Raw genomic sequence first — 24,863 nt, 5'->3', positions numbered from 1 at the left:
CAAGAAGTGTTGCATGGGCATCAGTTGACTTTTAATTCCAGTATTTTATTGAATTCAAATTTCACCACCTGCTGTGGTTGGATTCAAACTCGGGTCCCCAGTACATTACCCTGGATCTCTAGATTGCTAATCTAGTGACAATCTTCTGATGCCAATCCACCACCTCCACTCCCTTTTATAACTGGCCTATATAACAGCTATCATTGTAACACCTCCAATCCATTGAATCCAATGGCTGAAAACTGTTGTATTAATGATGATGACCGCTTTTCTGGCTTTCCCTGCTACATTCTGAGAAAGTTTCCCTATCCTGCTTGCTCCAACACTGGCCTCCTGCAGCCTGTTCCAACAAACCCAGCCAATAGATAGATTGTGTACCCTAATTTGGAAATATGTCATCAGATATTGGTTAGTTTTCTTAGAAACAATTAGGTTCTTGATCGGTAAGGGGATCAACTGTTATGGGGAAAAAGCGGGAGAACGGGATTGAGAAATATATCGAATGGCAGAGCAGGCTTAATGGGCTGAATGGCCTAATTCTGCTCCCACATCTTATGGTCTTATGATCTTATGGTCTAATAGACGGTGTACCTGCTCTGGTTGCTGGATTGTTGCTATTTCCCCGTTCTCTTGAGCCTTTCTGATCGCCTCGTAGAAATTCATCTCTTCTGATGCCATCGTTATCGTTAAAACAGCGTCGTACGCTGCTCGCAGCTTGCTGTTGTTCTTCAGCACAGAGTAAGACGCATTCTTGTGAGGAAGGCTGTAGAGTAAGGTGTCATACGGTACAAAAACAAACCTTCCGTCAGTCAATCCCATCTCATGGGCTTTCAGCAGAAGGACCGCCTGCTCCTCACCTCCAATGAGGACCGAGTGCATGCACATGATAATAACTGCAACATAAATGACCACATTAGCAGCACCTATCAAAACTAAGGCATCAATAGAAACATCAATAGAAATATATTGTTCATACACTACCTGAGACATTCACTCCACCCAACACTTCTTCACTGTAGCCCAGACTTTCCCACGACAGATCAGCCATGATCTTATTGAATGGCGGGGCAGGCTTGAAGGGCTAGATGGCCTACTCCTGCTCCTATTTCTTATGTTCTTATGTTCTTATTAGCACTTTAAAAACCAACAACATCTACCATCTTGAAGAACAAAGACCCATGGTTGCTTGGGAACACCATCACTTCCAAACTTGCCCCCTCCCCCGCTGATATTGACTGCTCCTTCAGTGCCACTGGAACTCTCTCCCAACAGCACTATTTATTGATTTATTAATGTCACAAGTAGGCTTATATTAAATGAAGTTACTGTGACAATCCCTTAGTCGCCACACTCCAGCACCTGTTTGGGTACACTGAGGGAGAATTTAGCACGGCCAATTCATCTAGCCAACGTGTCTCTCGGGCTGTGGAAAGAAACCGGAGCACACAGAGGAAACCCATGCAGACACGGGGTAGAAAGTGCAGACTCCGTACAGCCAGTGACCCAAGGCAAGAATTAAACCAGGTCCCTGGAGTTGTGAGGCAGCAGTGTTAACCACTGTGCCACTGTGCCACCCACTGTGGGAGTCTCTTTGCCAAGTGGATTACAATGGTCCAAGAAGGCAGCTCAAAACCACTTTATCAAGGACGTCTAAGGATGGGTTTCCCTTCCCAGCCATGTCCATTTCCAGATCACAGGAATCAATGAAAAACAGATGTCTATCAAACTATTCGAAGGGGCATCAGTTCTGAATGCCTCAATGGGTAACATGTTAATAGCCATTATTGCAAAGCAAGAGGGTCACAGTTTCATTTCCTGGTCTGTGTTGTGTGACGTTAGTGTCCCTTTAAGAAAAGTTTTTTGTAAAGAAACATAATTTCTGAGGCTCACAGCTTCAGTGATGTAACTGTTGCCGGGTTGACTATGATGAGTCCTGTTATTGCTACTTAAGTGGTTTAAACGAAGTTGTTTGTGTTTACTCTGGGATCAGTTTTATGATCCTGCATTTTTAGGAGGATGGTCATGGATTTTTGGACAGGATTTTTTTTCCCTGTGAGCTTAAGGTTTCAGTTTTCAGATCTGAGCTGGAGTTGCGTTTTAGCAGGGGCATCAAGCAAGAAAGAAGCTGAAGTCTTTCTCTCTCTCTCTCTCTCTCTCTGTGTTCCTGTTATATTTGGAAATTCTGTTGGCTATCTCAACGCAATGTTTTTCCTTCTGGGAAGGAAGTGCAGGCTTTGAAAAGACTTAGTTCCAGCCGAGTGAGATTTTAATCTGTGCTGTGTCAAGTCTGTGAAAAGGGTTTTGTCTATGAAAAGTTTTAATTTGTTGGAACAGCTTTAATATTCAATTAAGGGTTAGTACATTATTGTGGTTGTTTTCTTTCTATTTTTGTCTGTAATTGTTAAAAGGTATTACTAATTTTTTTCTATACATGTTAACTATATTCTTAAATAAACTTTGTTTGATAAAAGCTCCCTAACAGATTATTTGAATCATACCTGAAGTGAATCATTTCATGTTCATCCTAGCCAAATTCAAGACGTAAAATTTATGGTTCGGGCGGCCTTTGTAAAGCTCTTTGGAGTTTCTAACCTGAACCATACCAGTTGACTATTCTAATCACAATGGGAGCTGCAGTAAGCATTGACCTCAATATTCCTAGGCTCGGAAAGTGGTGGAAGCTGGCTCATGTCCAACAATGACCCCCTTCCCAAGACCCTTGGTGTTGGATGGGCTTCTTTGTGCCCAGGTGAGGCCTCACTCTCTCACCTCTGTAAAACTGCCTCATTGTTTAGGCTACCACTTGGATGAAGTACTGGAGCATAGTACGCATTTGCTGCACTGGATTCATACAATCATTGAACCCTACAATGCAGAAGGAGGCCATTCGGCCCATTGAGTCCACACTGACCACAATCCCACCCAGGGGCCTTATCTCCATAACCCCATGCATTTATGCTAGCTAGTACCTTTGACAGTAAGGGGTAATTTAGCATGGCCAAACCACCTAACCCACACATCTTTGGAGTGTGGGAGGAAACTGGAACATCCGGAGGAATTTCACACAGACACGGGGAGCATGTGCAAACTCCACTAAACCCGGGTCCCTGGTGCTGTGAGGCTGCAGTGCTAACCACAGTGCCATCGTGCCACCATCAACTAGAAAGTGCTTTGGGACATCAGATTTGGATTTATAGCATCTTTCTTTCTCCTGCTTGCTATGGCAACAAAAGCACCAACATCCTAATGGAAGGGAACTTATCACTGAGCTCTGGTACCACGCTACATGGTTGACTCTTAATGCCCACAGGGGACAGCACAGTGGTTGGCACTGCTGCCTCACGGCACCAGGAACCCCGTGCGATTCTCGGCTCGGGTCACTGTCTGTATGGAGTTTGCACATTCTCCCCATGTCTGCATGAGTCTCCTCCGGGCGCTCCAGCTTCCTCCCACATTCTGAAAGACGTGCTGGTCAGGTGCATTGACCCAAACAGGCACCGTAGTGTGGCGACTAGGGGAATTTCATAGTAACTTCATTGCAGTGTTAATGTAAGCCCTTCTTGTGACTAATAAATAAACTTTAAAACTTTAAACTTTGAAGAAAATTTGGTGCAAGTCAGTGTCACTCAGAATCACAAGAATAAATAATTTTTGTAATGTTTAATTTGTTCATAGAAGCATGATTCATGTATAAACATAGCCATGCCAAGCGTGATCAGCCATTAGTGAATAAAATAAGAGGACACTTCATTTTACATTTATACCATTAAAACTTCAACATGCGGCTTTCATACATTTTTCAGTTGTTCGTTTCAAGAACAGCGATTTGCTTTGGCCTGGTTTAACTGAGCACTGTACTTCAGCGAGGTGAACTGGTGCAGGAACAATAATCTCTCTCTTAATGTCGACAAAACAAAGGAGATTTTCATCAATTTCAGGAAGTGTAAAGGAGAATGTGCCCCTGTCTACATCAATGGGGACAAAGTAGAAAGAGTCGAAAGTAGAAGGGTGTCCAGATCACCAACAACCTGTCCTGGTCCCCCCATGCTGACACTATAGTTAAGAAAGTCCACCAACACCTCTACTTTCTCAGAAGACTAAGGGAATTTGACATGTCAGCTACAACTCTTACCAACTTTTACAGGTGCACCATAGAAAGCATTCTTTCTGGTTGTACCTCAGCTTGGTATAGCTCCTGCTCTGCCCAAGACCTCAAGGAACTACAAAAGATCATGAATGTAGCCTAATCCATCACACAAACCAGCCTCGCATCCTTTGATTCTGTCTACACTGCCCACTGCCTTAGCAAAGCAGCCAGCATAATTAAGGACCCCACACACCCCAGACATTCTCTCTTCCGCCTTCTTCCTTCGGGAAAAAGTCTGAGATCACGTTCCAACTGATTCAAGAACAGCTTTTTCCCTGCTGCCACCAGACTTTTGAACAGACTAACCTAACACTAAGTTGATCTTTCTCTACACCCTAGCTATGACTAGAACACGACATTCTGCTCTCCTTTCCTTCTTTATGAATTGTATGTTTTGTCTGTAAAACGCACAAGAAGCAGTACTTTTCACTGTATATTAATACTTACGACAATAATACATCAAATCAGGTGTTCAAAAGAAGGAGAATTGTTGGGAGGCTGGGTGAGAACATGTCAAATTTTACCAATCAACACTCTTAAAGGGGCTATCTGTATACCGTACAAGAAACAAGACTGTCATTTTATATTAATACATGTGACAATAATAAATCAAATCAAATATTACATTGAGATGATTAGGTAAGCCTATGTGGCCTTGCTCATGAGAAAAATCCTCGATCGAAATGCTGTATAAGTTAACTGCAACATGGTCATTTTAAAAGCTGTTTCTTAAAGCTGTTACCCACCATAGTTAAAGTGCTCAGAGTTAAAAAATCTCTGAAAAAAACCACGTTGGAGAATATAAAACTAAGCAGGAAATATTTGATGAATGGTTCCTTGCTGCCAGCAGCACAAACAACTGCTTCACACTGTTATCCTTCACGCAGTGTTGATGTTTAAAAAACACTCACCCCATTATGGAAAAAATGTGACCCCATGAGAGTGGAGTTTTGGGAGCAGTTTGCCAGTAATGAAGAATTTTAGCTCTGAGAAAAGACTGGATAGGCTGGGAAATCTCAGCAGGTCTGACAGCATCCGTGGAGAGAGAGAATGGAGCCAAAGTTTTGAATCGGGATGCTTTGAAGATGTCCTGACCAAGGGTCATCCAGACTGGTTCTATTCTCTCTCCAAGAAGCTGTCAGACCCACTGCATTTCCTGTTTTTGTTTCAGATTCCAGTAATTTGCCTTTATTTATTTGGATAGGCGGGACGGCTTTTCATGTAAGAACATAAGAACATAAGAAATAGGAGCAGGAGTAGGCCATCTAGCCCTTCGAGCCTGCCCTGCCATTCAATAAGATCATGGCTGATCTGAAGTGGATCAGTTCCACTTTCCCGCTTTCTCCCCTTAACTCTTAATTCCCCTGTCTATCAGAAACATATCTACCCGTGACTTAAATATATTTAGCGAGGCAGCCTCCACCACTTCAACGGGCAGAGAATTCCAGAGACTCACCACCCATTGAGTGAAGAAGTTCCTCCTCAACTCTGTTCTAAACTGCCCTCCCTGCTTATGTTGAGACTGCGCCCTCTAGTTCTGCTATCCTTTCTAAGTAGGAAGAATCTCTCTACCTTGCTGGACCAAATGGCCTCCTTCTGCACTGTAGGGATTCTATGACAGTGGAATAATGGGCAGGTAAGAGAATTGGGATTCGAGGATCAGCCATCATCACATTGAATGGGGGGGTGGGGGGGGGGGTGGATACGGAGGCTCGAACAGTGAAAGCTCTCACCGCGGCAGTGCAGCACTTCCCCAGCACCATGCTGGCGGCGCCAGGCTGGATCTGGCATGTTCAGACTCGAGAGAACAGTCTGGAGCCCGCAAGCCACCCTCACCGCTCTGCTACCACCACCGGCCCCTGCCCAAATCTCTGGGAGCGCCCATCTATGCTCACTATAGCGTAATGTAACAGAGAAGATTATGGGGCTGTTTGATTGAAGTGTTTTAAGATTATGAAGAGTCATGAGAGTGTGCACAGGAAAGACATTTTTCACTTTAACAGAGAGGTTAATGGGCGATATGGAATGAAAGTGAGATTAGAGGGAGGGTGGTGGGTGTGTGGGGTTGATGAGTAACTCTATCATCCGGTGAGTGATCAGGGCCTGGATGCACTTGAAGTGCGGTAGCCAACAGGACTACAGTCCAAGCAATGGAAAGTGGGAGCAGTCATAGTCATTGTTTCCCAGGCAGCACAGGCAAATTAGTATGAATGGCCTCCTTCTGTGCCGATTTTCTTTAATGTTTCTATATTTGTAAGAATGTAAAAAAGCAAGGGCAATGAAAGACCACATAGCTAATCAACTCTGCTCCTTCAATGGACTCTGTCCCCCTATACTGACAGCATAGATAAGAAAGCCCACCAACGCCTCTATTTTCTCGGAAGACTAAGGAAATTTGGCATGTCAGCTACCACTCTCACCAACTTTTACAGGTGCACCATAGAAAGCATTGTTTCTGGTTGTATCACAGCTTGGTATGGGCTCCTGCTCTGTCCAAGGCTGCAAGAAACTACAAAAGGTCGTGAATGTAGCCCAGTCCATCACGCAAACCAGCCTCCCGTCCATTGACTCTGTCTGCACTTCCCACTGCCTCGGCAAAGCAGCCAACATAATTAAGGACCCCACGCACCCCGGACATTCTCTCTTTCACCTTCTTCCGTTGGGAATAAAATGCAAAAATTTGAGGTCGGCACTGTAGCACAGTGGTTAGCACTGCTGCTTCACAGCTCCAGGGACCTGGGTTCGATTCCCAGTTTGGGGTCACTGTCTGTGTGGAGTTTGCACATTCTCCTCGTGTCTGCGTGAGTTTCCTCTGAGTGTTCTGGTTTCCTCCCACAGTTCAAAGATGTGCAGGTTACATTGATTAGCCATGCTAAAAATTGCCCCTTAGTGCCCTGAGATGCGTAAATTAGGGGGATTAGCAGGTAAATATGTAGGAATATGGGGTAGGGCCTGGGTGGGATTGTGGTCAGAGCAGACTCGATGGGCCAAATAGCCTCTTTCTGCACTGTAGGGTTTCTATGATTCTATGAGGCCATGTACCAACCGACTCAAGAACAGATTCTTCCCTGCTGCTGTCAGACTTTTGAATGGACTTACCTCGCATTAAGTTGATCTTTCTCTACACCCTAGCTATAATTGTAACAGTACATTAGGCAGTCTTTCCTTTCCTTCTCTATGAACGGTATGTTTTGTCTGTATAGTGTGCAAGAAACAATACTTTTCGCTGTATACTAATACATATGACAATAATAAATCAAATCAGATTGAATCTGACACTCTGCTAGAGCCGTCAACAGGTGCATTATTGATTTTCATAAATTCAGAGCGTAAACTAGATAAAAACGAGAGCAGGAGTAGGACGTAAGGCCCATCACCTGTTCTACCTTTCAATAAAATCTCGACTAATCTGCTCCAACAACTCCGCTTTTCCACTCTATCCACATATCCTTTATATCCTTTGGATTATTTTCAAGTCCTCACTAGATTCAGGTGAGGTACCAGAGGATTGGAGGTCAGCTCCCAAAGGTAGTAGTAGGGGCGGGTACAATTTCATCTTTTAAGAAGCATTTAGACAGTTACATGGGTAAAATGGGTATAGAGAGATATGAGCCAAATGTGGCAACTGGGACTAGCATAGGGGTTAAAAAAAGCCAGCATGGATAAGTTTGGCCAAATGCCCTGTTTCCACGCTGTAAACCTCTATATGTCTCGATGAATGATGTACCATTACATACAAAGGGTGTGAGGAATTGGCCAGGAAACTACAGACCGGTCAGTCTGAATACAGTGGTGGGCAATTTATTGGAAACAATTTTGAGAGACAGAATAAACTGTTACTCGGGAAGGCACGAATTGATCAGGGTTAGTCAGCATGGTTTTATTAGGGATAGATCATGTCTTGCTAACACCATTACAGTAAAGGCTAACATACCATTTGCCTTTCTAATAGCTTGCTGCATCTATTTGCTAGCTTTCTGTGATCATGCACAGGAGTCCCAAATCCTGAAGGCTTTAGCAGTACTTTTTAAAAAGTTCTGTTTTTCCATTGTCCTAATTTTATATTTCCCAAAAGTGATGCAGTCTCTGCCAATTTCTTGCCCAGTAATGTAACCTGTCTCTATATTACACTTTGCATCTTCTGCATATCCAAAGATGTGCGGATTAGGTTGATTGGCCACACTAAATTGCCACTTAGTGTCCTTCGATCCATAAATTAGAGGGATTAGCAGGGTAAATATGTGGGGTTATGGGGATAAGGCCTGAGTGAAACTGTAGTCAGTGCAGACTCAATGGGCCAAATGGCTTCCTTTTATACGGTAGGGATTCTATGATTTACTTTCCCACCTAGCAAATTTGGATAAATTACTCTCAATCCTCTCATCAAAGTCATTGATATTGACGGTACGTCAAGCATTAATTCTTCTGGCACTCATGGGTTACAATCTACAACCTCAATATGACCTATTCCTTACTCTCTGCTTCCTTTCCTTCAAATCTACATGTGAAATAAGAGCAATTTGGCCCCTTGAGCCTTCTCCATCTTTCAAGAAGATCATCGCTGATCTGGATATGTTGAGTTCCAACTTCCTATCATTTAACCCTTAATCCAGGCTAATATATTACCCATAGCTCCATGGATCCTAACCTTTCACATAGAGTTGCCCACCCTCCAGGATGGCCTGGAATCTCCAGGAATTTAACCTCAGTCTCCAGGACACTGCTATATGCGACTCTAGAGAAATATCATCGGGACATTAAAAAAGATTGGGGGTTTTATGCATTTTCTTTGAATATTCCCCTTCACCTCACTATAGGAAGGGTTACAGAGCACATTCACCAGAATGTTACCTGGGGTGGAGCATTTGAGCTATCAGGAGAGACTGGGGAAGCTTGGATCATTTTCTTTAGAACAGAGAAGACTGAGAGGCGACATGATGATATGTATAAGATTCGAGGGGCTTGAACGGGGTGAACAGGGAGCAACTTTCCCCTTGTTGAGAGGCCAATCATTAGGGAGCATAATTTTAGGTTGAGATTTAGCAGGAGCTTCAGAGGGGATTTGAGAAAGAAAACACTCAGAGGGTAGTGGAAATCTGGAGTGCACTGCCTGGGAGAGTAGTGGAGGCTGGAAATTTACAACCTTAACAAGCTATTTGGATGAGCTCTTGAAATATTGTAACATTCAAACATATGGGACAAGTGCTGGAAAAAAAGATTAGTGCGACTTTGGTGGTAGTTATTGTCAGTGTAGATTCAATGGGCTGAGTGGCTTTTCTGTGCTGTATGACGCTACAATTCTATGATTCTATCCAAAATTTTGAATAATGCATTAGTAACAATGGTAAGAGGGGGAAAAACTTGGTTGTGCAGCAAGTAGGTAGGATCTGGAATGCACTTTCTGAGTTGGAACTCAAAGGGAGTGAAATGAGGATTAGAAATAGCAGGATAGATCAGATGGATATGTGGCTGAAGAGATGGTGTGAGGGACAGTGTTTCAGATTCCTGGGACATTAGGACTGGTTCTGGGAGGAGTGGGACTTGCACAAACATCCTGGGCAGAACCAGGACTAATGTTTTGGGAGGAGTGTTTGCTAGAATGGTTGGAGAAGGTTGAAACTCAGATGGAAGGGGGATGGGAATCTACGTAAGGAGTCAGAGGAGGCGGAAACATGGATAAGAACAAAAAACAGGAATAACGAGAGTGATAGGCAGAGAAATCAAGGGCCTGCGTCTGGAACTCATTGCTGGGGAGGTAGTGGAAGCAGATATGATAGTGAGTTTTAAGAGGCGTCTGGACAAATACATGGAGAGGATGGGAATAGAGGGATATGGTCCTCGGAAGGGTAGAGGGTTTTAGTTCTGTCAGGCAGCATGGTCAGCGCAGGCTTGGAGGGCCAAAGGGCCTGATCCTGTGCTGTAATTTTCTTTGTTCTTTGTTTTTTGTTCAAATAGACCCTCAGTGAAAAATAATGAGAACAAGACAAGGAATGTTAAAACGACAACATAGAACACTACAGCACAAACAGGCCCTTTGGCCCACAAGTTGCGCCGATCACATCTATACCTACCGAGCCCTAGAACTATCCCAATCCCATTAGATCCCATATACTCATCCAGAAGCCTTTTAAAAGACCCCAGCGAATTCGCCTCTACCACCACCGACGGCAGCCGATTCCACTCACTCACCACCCTCTGAGTGAAAAACTTACCCCTAAGGCTTTGCGCCTTAATGCATCGGCATTGCAATAAAATGGATGAATTAATTGAGTAAGTAGATGTATATGGGCATGGAATTATGGAGACATGGTTGCAGGGTGATCAGCGATGGTATTCAGTATTTGGAAGTATAGACGTAAAGGAAAAGGCAGTGGGGTTGCATTTCTGCTTAAAAAAGACATCAAATCAATAGCGAGGAAGGATATTAGCTTTGATGATACAGCATCTGTATGGGTAGAACTGAAAAACACTTCAGGGCAAAAATGTTAGTAGGAGTTGTATATAGATCCCCAAACTGTAGTGGTGATGTTGGCAATGGCGTCAAACAGGAAATTAGAGACACGTGCAATAAAGGAATATTTGTATTTATATATGACTTTAATCTGCATATCGATTGGGCAAAGCAAATTAGTAATAGTACCTTAGAGGAGGAAATCCTGGATTGCGTATGGGAGGGGTTTCTGGACCAATATGTTGAGGAACCAAATAGAGAACAGGCCATCCCAGACTGGGCAATGGGCAATGTGAAAGGGTAAATTGGCAATCTAGTTGTGTAAGGCCTCTTTGGGATGAGCGACCATCACATTGAAACAGAAAGATTAGAAGCAAGTGTAGGCCCTTTGAGCATTCTCCATCATTCATGGCTGACAACTGAATTCAATATCCTGACTCCCCCCGTCCCCGTCTCCCCATATCCCTTGATCCCTTTAGCCCCAAGAGCTGTATGTAACTTCTTCTTGAAATCACACAAAGTTTTGGCCTTAACTCTATGCTGCAGTAGTGAATTCCAGACGTTTACCAGCCTCTGGGTGAAGAAATTTCTCCTCACCTCAGTTCTGAAAGGTTTACCCCTTATCCTCAAACTACAACACCTAATTCTGGACTTCCCCCACCATTGGGAACATTGTTTCGGAATCTACCCTCTCTAACCCTGTTAGAATTTTACATGTTTCTATGAGGTCCCCTCTCACTCTTCTAAATAGATCTTGCAAATAGACACAAGATGTCTCTTCCTGCAACCTATTCAGTGCTATCGAAAAGGCAGCTGCAAGGAGGATGACAGAACATTCATTCCCCACTGAGGCTTTGGAGCAATCCTTCTCTCCAGAGGGTGCACTTTAGCAGGGGCTGCAATTATTTATTTATTTTATTTTGTTGGACCCAACATAGTTGGCTGAAGGCAAATTTTGAATTGTATTCTGCTTACGCCTGCTTCTGATTTGTTAACACACAAGCAGTCGAACAGAATCTATCTTTCCTGGAAGATAACTCAAAAGCTTCATGTTTTTCGGTGCCCAGATCACCAACAACCTGTCCTGGTTCCCCCCCATGCCGACACTAAGGTTAAGAAAGCCCACAATGCCTCTACTTTCTCAGAAGACTAAGGAATTTTGGCACGTCAGCTACAGCTCTCACCAACTTTTACAGATGCACCATAGAAAGCATTCTTCCTGGTTGTATCACAGCTTGGTATGGGCTCCTGCTCTGCCCAAGACTGAGTGTAGCCCAATCCATCATGCAAACCAGTCTCCCAACCATTGACTGTCTACACTTCCCGCTGCCTCTGCAAAGCAGCCAACATAATCAAAGACCGCACGCACCTCACATGTTCTCTTTTCCATCTTCTTCCTTCGGGAAAAAAATACAAAAGTCTGAGGTCATGTACCAACCAACTCAAGAACAGCTTCTTCCCTGCTGCTGTCAGACTTTTAAATAGACTACCTCACATTAAGCTGATCTTTCTCTACACCTTAGCTATTACTGTAGCACCACATTCTGCACTTTCTCCTTTCCTTCTCTATGACCAGTATGCTTTGTCTGTATAGCTCGCAAGAACAATACTTTTTTCCTTAATATATGTGACAACAATAAATAAAACTGTAATATATGTGACAGTAATAAATCAAATCAAATAAACTCCAGCAAATATAGTCCTAACCAATTTAGTCTCTCCTCATATGACAGACCTGCCATTCCAGGAATCAGTCTGATAAACTTTCACTGTGCTCCCTTTATATCAAAGACATCCTCAGATAAGGACTATCAAAACTGCACACAATACTTCAGTTGTAGTTTCAACCAATGCCCTATACATTGCAGCAAAACATCCCTATTTCTGTACTAAAAAACTGTCACTGTGGAGACCATTTGTATTCTTTACTGCAAGCTGTACCTGCGCACTTACTCTCAGCGACTGATGTACGAGGACTCCAAGGTCTCACTGAGTATCTACGTCTCTCAACTTACACCCGTTCAAGTAATAATCTGTCCTCTTATCATTGCTACCAAAGTAGATAGCCTCACATTAATCCATATCATACTGCATCTGCCATGCATAAGCCCAAACACTCAGCCTATCCAAATCATGCTGAATATCTCTGCATCCTCCTCACAGCTCACCCTCCCACCCAACTTTGTATTATCTGCAGATTTGCAGATAATACATTCAGTTCCCTCTTCCAAATCATTAATATATAATGTGAACAGTTGGGGTTCTAGCACAGATCCCTGTGAAACCCCACTTGTCACTGACTGCCAATCAGAAAAGGACCCTTTATGTCAACTCTTTTCTCCTCATCTGCTAACCAGCTTTCTATTCAGCTCAAGACATTACCTGCAATCCCACGTGTTTTAACTTTACATAATAGTCTGTTACATGAGACCTTGTCAATAGCCTTCTGAAAGTCTAAATAAACCACATCCACTGATTTTCCTCGGTCACCTCTACTAGTTACATCGTCAGAAAATTCCAATAGATTTGTCAAGCATGATTTTTCTTTCGCCAATCTGGCTGATTTTATCTGATTATACCAATGCCTTCCAAATGTTGAGTTATGAAATCCTTGTTAATGGTCTCCAGCAACCTCCCCAGTACCATTGTTAGGCTCACTGGTCTCTAGTTCCCTGTTTTCTCTCTACCTTCCTTTTTGAATAGTGGGCTTACATTAGCTACTGGCCAATCTGTCGGAAATATTCCAGAGTCCAATCAATTTTCGAAAATATCTGCCAATGGATCTATTATTTCCAGGGTCACTTCTTTTAGTACTCTGCGATCTAGAATATCAGAACCTGGAGATTTGCCTACATTCAATCCCATCAATTTCCCCAAAACCATTTATCTACTAATGCTAATATCCTTCAGTTCCTCACTAAAACTTGTTTCTCTCAAAACTTTTGATAATATGATAGAATTCTTCATCAAGATGGAGAGTGATGTAGTTGATTCTGAGACTAGGGTGCCGAATCTAAATAAAGGAAACTACGACAGTATGAGACACAAGTTGGCTATGACGGATTGGGGAACATTACTTAAAGGGATGATGGTGGATAGAAAATGGCAAACATTCAAAAAGTGCTCAAATGAAATAAAACAGTTGTTTGTTCCTGTCTGGCACAATAATACAAAAGGAAAGGTGGACAACCATGGTTTAGAAAGGAAATTAAAAATAGTATTAGATCCCTTAACAGATATTTTCACATCCTCTTTGACCACAGGCAAGGTTCCAGAAGACTGGAGAACAGCCAATGTTATTCCCTTGTTTAAGGAAGGAAGCAGGGGAAATACAGGAAATTAAAGGCCAGTGAGCCTGATGTCTGTGGTGGAGAAGTTTTTGGAGGAGATACTGAGGGATAGAATATTTGCACATTTGGAGGAAAATGGACTAGTTAGTGACAGGCAGTGTGGTTTTGTAAGGGGAAAGTCATGTCTCACCAACTTGACTGAGCTTTTTGAAGAGGTAACAAAGACAACTGATGAGGGAATTGCTGTGGATGTGGTCTATATGGACTTTAGTTTGACAAGATTTTTGGCATGGTCCCACATGGCAGTCTGGTACAAAATTCAGATGATCTTTGCTTAGAGTCAGTGGACTGGTCAGCATTTAAAAGCTCTGTGACCAGCCTGAATGAGTACGCCACTACAGTAATTGTCTTCATTAGTAAGTGTGTAGAACACTGTGACAAAGAAGTAAATCCGCATGTTTCCCAATCAGGAGTCAGGGATGAAGAGGGATATCCACTGCTTGCTGAAGTCTAGGTCTGAGGTGTTCAAATTAGGTGACCCTGACCTATAGAAGAAATCCAGACAGGATTGAAATAAATCCATCAAAGATACCAAAAGACAGTACCAGACTAAGCTAGAGTTCCAGGCTAGTCAGATGGGCCCCGACTGACTATGACAAGGTCTGAAAGATATAACAGGCTACAAGATGAAGGCATGTAAAATTGCCGGCTCCACACACCCCTCCCTGATGAGCTCAATGAATTCTATGCGCGTTTTGAGCATAGTCAGTGAGTGCATGGTCTCTACCTCAGGAGCCTCAAATGAACCTGTATCTGAGTCACCACTGCAGACATCAGAGCAGCTACCTTGAAAGTCAACCCGCGGAAAGCAACTGGCCCTCGGATGGGCACTCGGACCCTGCATGAATCAGCTGGCAGGAGTATTCACAGACATCTTCAACCTCTCTTTACTCCAATCTGAGATCCCTATCTGCTTCACTAGCCATCAGTCTGGCACCAAAGAAAAGCCAGACAGCGTGACGTAATGAATATTGCCCGGTGGCTCTGACATCCATCATCATGAAGTGCTTCAAAAGGTTAGTCATAGCACAAATCAATTCTGGCCACCCAGATTGTCTGGATTCACTACAGCTTGGCTACTGCCACAACAGATCCATAGCAGATGCCATCTGTCTGGCCCTGCACTCAATCCTGGAACACCGAGATAACAAAGACACTTATGTCAGAGCTCCTATTTATTGATTACAGCTCAGCCTTCAACATCATTGTTCCCACAAAATTCATTTCCAAATCCCATGACCTGGGGCTCATCTGCTCCCTCTGCAACTTGATCCTGAACTTCCTAACTTGGTTCACAACCCTTTGTAGTTTCTTGTGGTGCTTGGGCAGAGCAGGAGACATACCAAGCTGTGACACAACCAGAAAGAATGCTTTCTCTGGTGCATCTGTAAACGTTGATGAGGGTTGTAGCTGGCATGTCAAATTTCTTTAATCTCCTGAGAAAGTAGAGGCATTGGTGGGCTTTCTTAACTGTAGTGTCAGCACAGGGGGACCAGAACAGGTTGCTGGTGATCTGGACACCTAAAAACTTGAAGCTCTCAACTATTTTTACTTTGTCCCCATTGATGTAGTAAGAAGTCTCACAACACCAGATTAAAGTCCAACTGGTTTATTCGGTAGCATAAGCCACTAGCTTTCGGAGCACTGCCCCTTCATCAAGTGAATGGGAGTTCTGCTCACAAACAGGGCATATAAAGACACAAACTCAATTTACAAAATACTGGTTGGAATGTGAGTCTTTACAGGTAATCAAGTCTTAAAGGTATAGACAATGTGAATGGAGAGATGGTTCAGCACAGGTTAAAGAGATGTGTATTGTCTCTAGCCAAGACAGTTCGTGAGATTTTGCAAGCCCAGCCAAGTCTTGGGGGTTACAGATAGTGTGACATGAACCCAAGATCCTGGTTGAGGCCATTTTCATGAGTGCGGAACTTGGCTACCAGTCTCTGCTCAGCAACTCTGCGTTGTCATGTGTCGTGAAGGCCGCCTTGGAGAACGCATACCCAAAGATCAGAGGTCGAATGCCCGTGACTGCTGAAGTGTTCACCAACAGGAAGAGAACACTCTTACCTAGTGATTATCGAGCGGTGTTCATTCATCTGTTGTAATAAGAGAGGGGATTAAGGGTTATGGGGAGAGGGCGGGAAAGTGGAACTGAGCCACGACAGATCAGCCACGACAGATCAGCCATGATCTTATTGAATGGCGGGGCAGGCTCGAAGGGCCAGATGGCCTACTCCTGCTCCTATTTCTTATGTTCTTATGTTCTTATGTAATAGTGTCTGCATGATTTTCCCAATGTACCATACCTTGGAACATCTTTCCTGCAGCGTAGTAGGGGAACACTTCAGCGGTCATGGGCATTTGGCCTCTGATCTTCGGGTAAGCGTTCTCCAAAGCATCCTTCACGAACATGACAACACAGAGTCACTGAGCAGAGACTGATAGCCAAGTTCTGCACACATGAGGACGGCCTGAACCGGGATCTTGCATTCATGTCACACTATCTGTAACCCCCATGACTTGCCTGGGCTTGCAAAACCTCACTAATTGTCCTGGCTGGAGACAATACACATGTCTTTAACCTGTGCTTAACCCTCTCTTCACTCACATTGTCTGTACCTTTAAAACTTGATTGCCTGTAAAGACTCGCATTCCAACCATTATTTTGTAAATTGAGTTTGTGTCTTTATATGCCCTCTTTGTGAACAGAACTCCCACTCACCTGATGAAGGGGCAGCGCTCCAAAAGCTAGTGGCTTGTATTGCCAAATAAACCTGTTGGACTTTAACCTGGTGTTGTGAGACTTCTTACTGTTTTTACCCCAGTCCAACGCCGGCATCTCCACATCATGGTTCCCATTGATGTAGACAGGGGCATGTTCTCCTTTACGCTTCCTGAAGTCGACGACCAACTCCTTCGTTTTGTTGTCATTGAGGGAGACATTATTGTCGTCACACCCATTCACCAGATTCTCTATCTCTTTCCTGTATGTTGTCTCATCATCATTTGAGATCCAACCCACTACGGTGGTGTCATTAGCAATCTTGAAGATTGAGGTTGGACGATAATTTGGCCACACAGCCAGAGGTTTTTGGCAAGGGGCTGAGGACACAGCCGAGTGGAGCACCAGTGTTGAGGATGATCATGGAGGAGGTATTGTTGCCTATTCTTACTGATTGTGGTCTTTTTGAATGGGTCTTTTTCCTAGTAGCAGGCAGTGACTAGTGGGTAACGCTGGGATCAGCGCTAGGATAAATTAATGATTTAGATGAGGGAACTAAATGCAATATCTCTAAATATGCAATGAGATCTGAGTATCCTCACACGCCAGTCAATGAATGTAAGCATGCAACAGGCAGTAAAGTAGGTAAATGATATGTTGGCCTTCATAGTGAGAGGATTCGAGTACAGGAGCAGGGATGTCTTGCTGCAGTTATACAGGGCCTTGGTGATGCTACACTGGGAATATTGTGAACAATTTTGATTTCCTTATCTGAAGAAGGATGTTCTTGCAGAGAAAGTTTACCAGACAGGTTCCTGGGGTGGTGGGACTGTTAGGAATACACGAGCTGGATTTGGAAGATTTAGGGGAATCTCGTAGAAACCTATAAATTTCTAACAGGACTCGACAGGATAGATGCAGAAAGAATGGGGGTGTTCAGAATCAGGGGTCACTATCTAAGTATACGGGGTAAATATGTTAGGACTGAGATGAGGAGAAATTTCCACAACCGTAACAATTGTGAACATTCGATGAGTCTGAAGAATTTGCTGCCACAGGAAGTATTTGAGACTAAAACATTGTAACTTTTCAAGAAGGAATTAAATGTAGCTCTTCGGGAGAAGGGGGTTCCAAGAATATGGGGGAGGAAAGCGGGAACAGATTAATGAGTTGGATGATCCGTCATGTTCATATTGGATGGCAGAGCAGACACGGAGGGTCAAACAGCCTACTCCTGTTCCTATTTTCTATATTTCTATGTTTCCCAGCGTTCCAAAAAATGGTGTTGGATGGGGAATTCCAACATTACGTAGGATTACATTGGCTGTACAGCACAGAAACAGACAATTCAGTCTAACCTGTCCATGTTCCACACGAGCCTCCTCCCATTTTTCCTTATCTAAATCCATCAATGTAGCCCTCTATTCTGGCCCAAGGCAGCATGGTAACGCAGTGGTTAGTACAGCTGCCTCACAGCTCCAGGGACCTGGATTCGATTCCCGGCTTGGATTGCTGCCTGTGTGGAGTTTGTACGTTCTCCCCGTGTCCGCATGGGTTCCCTCCGGGTGCTCCAGTTTCCTCCCACAGCCCAAAGATGTGCGGGTTAGGTTGATTGGCCATGCTAAAATTGCCCCTTAGTGTCCTGGGCTAGAGGGGTTACCAGGGTGGATATATGGAGTTAGGGGAATAAGGCCTGGATGAGATTATTGTTGGTTCAGACTTGATGGGCTGAATGGCTTCCTTCAGCATTGTAAGGTTTCTATGGTTTCTATTCCTTCTCTCATATCGGCTTGTCTAGCTTCCTGTTTAATGCATCTATACTATTCATTTCAACCACTTCCTGTAGCTGTGAGTTCCAAATTCTCACCACTAAATTCTTCCTCTTCGCTGTCTTAAATGGGCCACCCTTTTGGGCCACCTTTTGACCCAAGTCCTTAAGGTTGCTCCTGAAGTCCTCAAAATCCGGCTTTTTGGATCCATTCTGAAGAGTTTTCTGCACATCAGAAATCCGCCCCTATTTTAGTTTCATTTTTGTCAGAGTTTTTTTGTCTGAGATTCTGCCCTCTGGTCTTTGTTGAAACAACCTCTGAACATCTACTCTATCAGGCCTCCTCAGGATCCTGGATAAAAACCAATCCTGGCTTTGACAAAGAATCATCTGCACTTGAAACATCAGCTCTTTTCTCTCTTTACGGATGCTGCCAGATCTGCTGAGATTTACCAGCATTTTCCCTTTTGCTCTCTCAGAATCCTGTATGTCTCAATAAGGTCACCTCTCATTCTTCTAAACTCCAGTGAGTACAGACCCAATCTACATAACCTCTCCTCATAAGAAAAATCCCTCCATATCCAGGATCAATCTAGTGAACCTTTTCTGGGCTGCCTCCAATGCCAGGCTATCTTTCCTTAGAGTACTCTCCCCATCGCATTGCAAATGTTTCCTGCACAATTCTTTCTGAAAGTTCCTATTGAATCTGTTTCCACCACTCTTTTAAATAGTGAACTCCAAATCACAACAACTAGTTGTGAAGAGATTCCCCTCACCTTCTACCTATTTATTCTATCCAAATTCCTCATAATTTTGCACATTGAACACTGGATTTGGGAGCTCGAGTTTTCGGAGCGCAGCTCCTTCATCAGGTGAGTGGCAAGTGATGAAGGAGCAGCGTTTCAAAGGCTCACACTACCAAATAAACCTATTGGACTTTAACCTAGTGTTGTGAGGCTTCTTACTGTGCCCACTCCAGTCCAACGCCAGCATCTCCACATCATGGATTTGGAAGGCAGTGATGTAGTGATATTGTCACTGGACTAGTAATCCAGAGACCCGAGGTAATGCTCTGGGGACCCAGGTTCAAATCCCACCACGGCAGCTGGTGAAATTTGACTCCATAAACCACTCTTGGAAACAAAAGTCTAATGTCGGTTATAAAGATGTTGTTGTAAAAACCCATCTGACTTACTAATGTCCTTTAAAGAGGGAAATCTGTCATCCTTACCAAATGTGGCCTGTAAATGACTCCAGGTCCACACTGAGGTGGTTGGTTCTTAAATGCCCTCAGGTATTGGCAATAAATGTTAGCCCAGCCAGCAATGCCCACATCCCGTGAACAAATTAAAAAAAGATTGCACCTACCTAACCTAACTTAACATTGAAGCTTACCACAGCCAACAAAGAGAAGACATTGTCAGCCATTAGTCTACATTAGATTGAAATAGAATCCCATAGAATCCCTACAGTGCAGAAGGAGGCCATTTAGCCCATCAGCTTTGCAATGACTCTCCAAAAGAGCATCTTACTCAGGCCCACCCCATGCCGTATTCCCATAAGCCCACGCATTTACCTTACTAACGCACCCAACCTACACATCTTCGGACACTTAGGGACAATTTGTTTGGCCAATCCACCTAACCTGCACAGCTTTGGACTGTGGGAGGAAAGCGGAGCACCCGGAGGAAACTCATGCAGACACAGGGAGAACATGCAAACTCCTCACAGGCAGTGACCCGAGGCTGGAATCTAACTTAGGTCCCTGGTGCTGTGAGGCAGCAGTGCTAACTACTGTGCTGCCATGCCACCCTATGAAAGAACAGCATTTTAATCTATTACAAACCTCAGTTAATACGTACTTTTCTATTTTGACAACAAATTTCAAGACATCCTTTAGGAACTATCCGCAATATGCGTACATACGTGTAACAGCTATTTGTTCATACATGCGGCCAGCTTTTTCTTACAAGAGAGTAGCTTTTCTCTGGAAGATCGCATGCATTGTCAACAAAAATACAGATGTGCACTGTTCCAAACACATTCATTTTCTCCCGGAATGACTATCTCAATATCACTTGTCATGAATGAATTATAAACAGCTAGCTTGACTTCAGCACAAACAATCACTGAGGAAGTTAAGACTAGTATTAGATTAACAGAAGAGGTATGTAATGCTGCAAAAAAACAATAGCAAGTCTGAGGATTGGGAATATTTTAGGAGTCAGCAAATGGCCACCAAATGGTTGATAAAAGGGTAAAAATAGAATGTGAGAATAAACAAGCCAAAAATAGAAAACAGTTTATAACAGCTTTTATAAGTATATGAAAAGGAAGAGGGTAGCTAAAGAAACGTTGGTCGCATAGAAGCAGAGGCAGGAGAAATTATCATGGTGAATGGGGAAATGGTGGAGGTATTGACCAGATATTTTGGCAGGATTTTCCAGCCCTCCAATGGCATGTTTTCTGGTTGCAGAGCAGCTCACCATTGGTCACCAGAGGGATGTCCCAATCCCATCATTGCCTAAGTGGTTTTGCACAGCTCACCCGTCCCGCTGTGGGGGAACCCACCATGGGGGGATTGCCTTGGGCGGGATCAGAAGATCCCTCCTGTGGGAAGGGCTAGAAAATCCCGCCTCTTCTTGTAATCTTAGCAGAAGAAATATACAAGCTCTGTACCAGAAATTGATGATAACCTAGCGGCTAAAAATTGAGGAAATTGGGAAATTAATATCTTCAGACATAAGGGATGGAATTTTTCAATCCTGCCCACCATGGAAATTGTAGCAGGCGGGACACTGAGCTCGCAAAGGTCCATTGACCACAGATGAGAATTTCCAGCCTTGGAGCAAGCGTAGCTGGAAAATTCCACCCAAAGTATTGGAGAAATTTAAGAGACTAAAATCTGACAAATCCTCAGGACCTAATGACCTAGATCTTGGAATTCTAAAAGAGATAGCTGTGAAGATAGTGGACACACTAGCTGTGATTTTCCAATAATCCTTAGATTCGGGATCAGTCTTATTCATTTGGAAGATGGCAAAGGTTACACCACTTTGCAAGGAAATAAGGGGAGAGAAAACTCTGATTTATCAATATGTAGATACACACAGTTATATAGAATCGGAGCACTTTAATTTCTAAGCAAACTTACTTCGAAGGTCAGGAACATTTTTAATCGTCGTTAAGGTTTTTGCAATATCTTCATCACTGAATCCCATTGAGGTGACTATGCCAATTGGAAGTCCATTGTATCTGAGAGCATTGGCTACTTTGTTGGCAGTATCGACCCAGATATTTTCATTTGAAGATATTATACCAATATGTGCCCAGAGAAAATACTTCATCACACTATACAAAACCCTGACAGGTGGTAGCAAGGTCCTTGCAAACGTAGGGTAGCTGTTGGCATTATTAAGCTCAAAGTTAACGCAGGCCCAGGAAAATATTCCCTTATTCCAGTTCTTGCCCAACAGGGAAGCTGCCTCACAATAGCCTGGATTCACTGGACCCAAAAATACAGAGGCATATTTCTCGAACTCCACAAAGTTACTAAGTGCCTTTGAAGTCTGGCAATCGTCTTGAAGCACGACATAGTCAAGCTGATACCTGTAGTTTAAGAAGCCACCTTTGTTGACCCGATCAACTGCCAACTTGGCAGCCATACTTGGGAGAGCCTTGGAAAAAATTGGGTCACAGTTCCATGGTCCAACGACTCCGACCTTGAAAGGTAAAGTATGTGCATGATGTGACAAGATTAATGTTCCCAGAAACAGCCACCATAATGATGGGAAAAATTTCAACTTCATAAAAAACCTTTGCTTTGGTGGGTGGTACCATCGAGGATGATTAGTGAACTCCAACAGACAGCCCCTTAACGTGCGACCGACGCTCAGCATCTTCTTGGGAGCATTGAGAGTCAGGTCCTGAACAGGTAGGATTCATTCATGAATAATGGTAACCGGTGCCCCTGAAGAAATGAGTAACATATTTGACACATGAAAGATGTCCTCAATATCATTATGCCTGATATTACCACATTGTTTGATAGTTACTTGGGAAAATGAGGAGGCCAGTTAGCTCCTTGAGCCTGTTCTGCCATTCAATTAGATCAATGCTGATCTGAGCTTAACTCCATTTTTCCACCTTGCTCTACATCTCTTAATACACTTACTCAACAATAATCTACCAAACTCAGTTTTGAAATCTTCAACTGACCCCCAGCCTCAATCTATTTTTTGGTAAGAGTGCATTAGATTTACAGTACGAAACACTAAATAATTTTGCCTCAACATTCGTCTTCTAAAACACAACTATATGGGAGTGTGAACTATCAGATTCTTGTGTTATATAATGAAACTCACTTTTAAACATGCCTGACACAGTGAGTGATGACAACACAGCACACTGCTCAGTTGATAATGGGCAATTGGGAAAGGGTGTTCAATTTCATTATTCTGGTCCATAAATGTCATAATACCTGGAGGACTCTAGCAAAGCTTATACATTTCAAGGCATCAAAGTAATGTTAAAAAATCCAAATTATGTTTAATCCTTTTAAATTTTGACTTATCGCCAAAGAATTAAGTAAAAGGAATGAATGGATAGAGGGGAATAAATGGTGCAACTGAATGAGAAGGACAGAGAAGATGAATTAAAAATCACTTTGTCCAGAGCAAATCAGTGCATGCTAATAGAAGCAGAGGTGCAACACATTGATTTGGATGTAGAAAAGTTGGATTTTAAATGTGTAATTGTGCATGGATGTTAAATGACCTTGAAGAAATCTGCAGACATATATATGCATTTCTATCCCAATAAGTGAATTTAGGCTTTTAGTCAAAAGGAATACATATCATAAAAAGTAAATGAATGCAATGAATTTAAAACTACATTCTTGACCAAATATATTAAGGGGTAGTTGTCTACTGGGACAAGGGACAGGGGCACTCCTAATTCCATACAGATTACACAGGACAAATCTATTAACTCAGCTCATCTTAAACCTGTCAACACGACACTAATATCTTACCTCATGTCATCAAAATCTATTACATAGGGACATTTCCATCAGTAAAACAGTACTATATTTGAAAGTTTGCACAGGAATTAAAAGTTAATTTTTACACAGGAACCCTGGTGCCTCTGACACAAATGTTCCAGTTTTGTGATGCAACTGTTGTGCCAATATTTAATCTTTCAATAAAGTCTTTTTTTTGCTCCACTCGGGGCTGTAGCTACTTTTCAGGGAGTCCAATATGAATACAGTATTGGTCAATTTGAAAATACAGCAAATACAATATAATTCACAAATGTAGGGGGATACCGTTATTGTCCTGTTCCTACTTTCTCTATTTCTATGTCAAAATATAGTTAATGGCAAAGATCTGTCAGCTCAGTTCAATTGGAGCATTCAGCATATTCTTACTAGTTAACTATAAACATCATTAGGACACATTGGCAAGATGTTTGCCTGAAGAATCCAACTGACATTGTGTTACCAAAGACTAAGATAAGCTTTTCCAATTCCACTTACCAGGGTGACATAGAGATAGGCTGGTGCGCAGTTTTTGGGTGGTTGGCCTCACACTTTTCTTGGAGAACTGAGCAGGACTTGCACTTTCCCCAGGTATCAACCGTGGGTTACAAGGAAACACCACTCAATGAACGATAGAACTAGAATCCCCTCGCCCTCATTAGCGATTTAGCACTTTCCTTTTCCCAGCAGATGCTGTTAGCTCGAAAAACACCATCTTAATGGCCAAAGTACAAGTTTGGCTTCTAAATTTCGAAACAGGTAGCTGTTTATTCAATCAGGTTCCTGCACTGAGAGAGGAAGCTTGGTTTTAGTCCCCAGGGTTAATGCATCATCTTCGACGCTTTACTTATTCGGGGACGGTAATTCTCAGGAGCTGTCGAGGAGGACGAGTTCAGCACCGCGGACAGCGGCATCCGCGTTTCAGCACAATGGACAGAACCTAGCATGGCCGTTCTGGTCGAGAACTGCGCCTTCTAACTTGTAGAGGGGCACATGAAAGGCGTGGCCAAGATTCAGGAATCTCTGCTCGGGGTTGTCGCTTGTTTAAAGTTGTAGATAGCAGCCCATTCCCCTCTCCATCTCTCTCGCTGGTGCGTGTATCCTCTTCCAGCGATTTACCCACAGGAATGACCTCCAATTCACACTGCGAGTCCTGAGACAGATCTAATCTCCGCTCCCGGACAGACACTTGTTTTTTCCTTCAACTACTGTTAATCGGATTGCTGGAGAGGGAGGCGGGGCTGGTTAGGAACCGGAGATGCTGTCAGGCAGGGAGATAAGGGAGGTGAATTGCTACTCTGAAATGTGGAATCGCAAAGTAACTGCTGCCGCTTTCTTTTGCAGTGAACATAATTGTTTGTTTCCAAAAGTCTCTTAAATAATA

The 24,863-nt window shown here is 43.2% G+C and overlaps 1 protein-coding gene across 1 annotated transcript in view; it reads right to left on the bottom strand.

Annotated features, from left to right (window-relative positions):
• Positions 1–24,647, bottom strand: part of gucy2f (guanylate cyclase 2F, retinal) — an 82,454-nt gene extending 57,807 nt beyond the window's left edge. Inside the window, exons 1-3 of the mRNA XM_080197685.1 lie at positions 23,978–24,647; positions 21,596–22,411; positions 592–893 (exon numbers count right to left, since the gene is read on the bottom strand). Coding sequence (XP_080053811.1) covers positions 592–893; positions 21,596–22,340 — 1,047 coding nt within the window. The 5' untranslated portion in view covers positions 22,341–22,411; positions 23,978–24,647. The remainder of the gene's footprint in view (positions 1–591; positions 894–21,595; positions 22,412–23,977) is intronic.
• Between the last annotated feature and the right edge of the window lie 216 nt (positions 24,648–24,863).

The sequence above is a fragment of the Carcharhinus amblyrhynchos genome, chromosome 10, assembly GCF_965287045.1.
Source record: "Carcharhinus amblyrhynchos chromosome 10, sCarAmb.v2.hapA, whole genome shotgun sequence".
NCBI lineage: Eukaryota > Metazoa > Chordata > Chondrichthyes > Carcharhiniformes > Carcharhinidae > Carcharhinus > Carcharhinus amblyrhynchos.
Note: the sequence above shows the minus strand (reverse complement) of the source record. Positions and strands in the feature narration are given on the sequence as shown.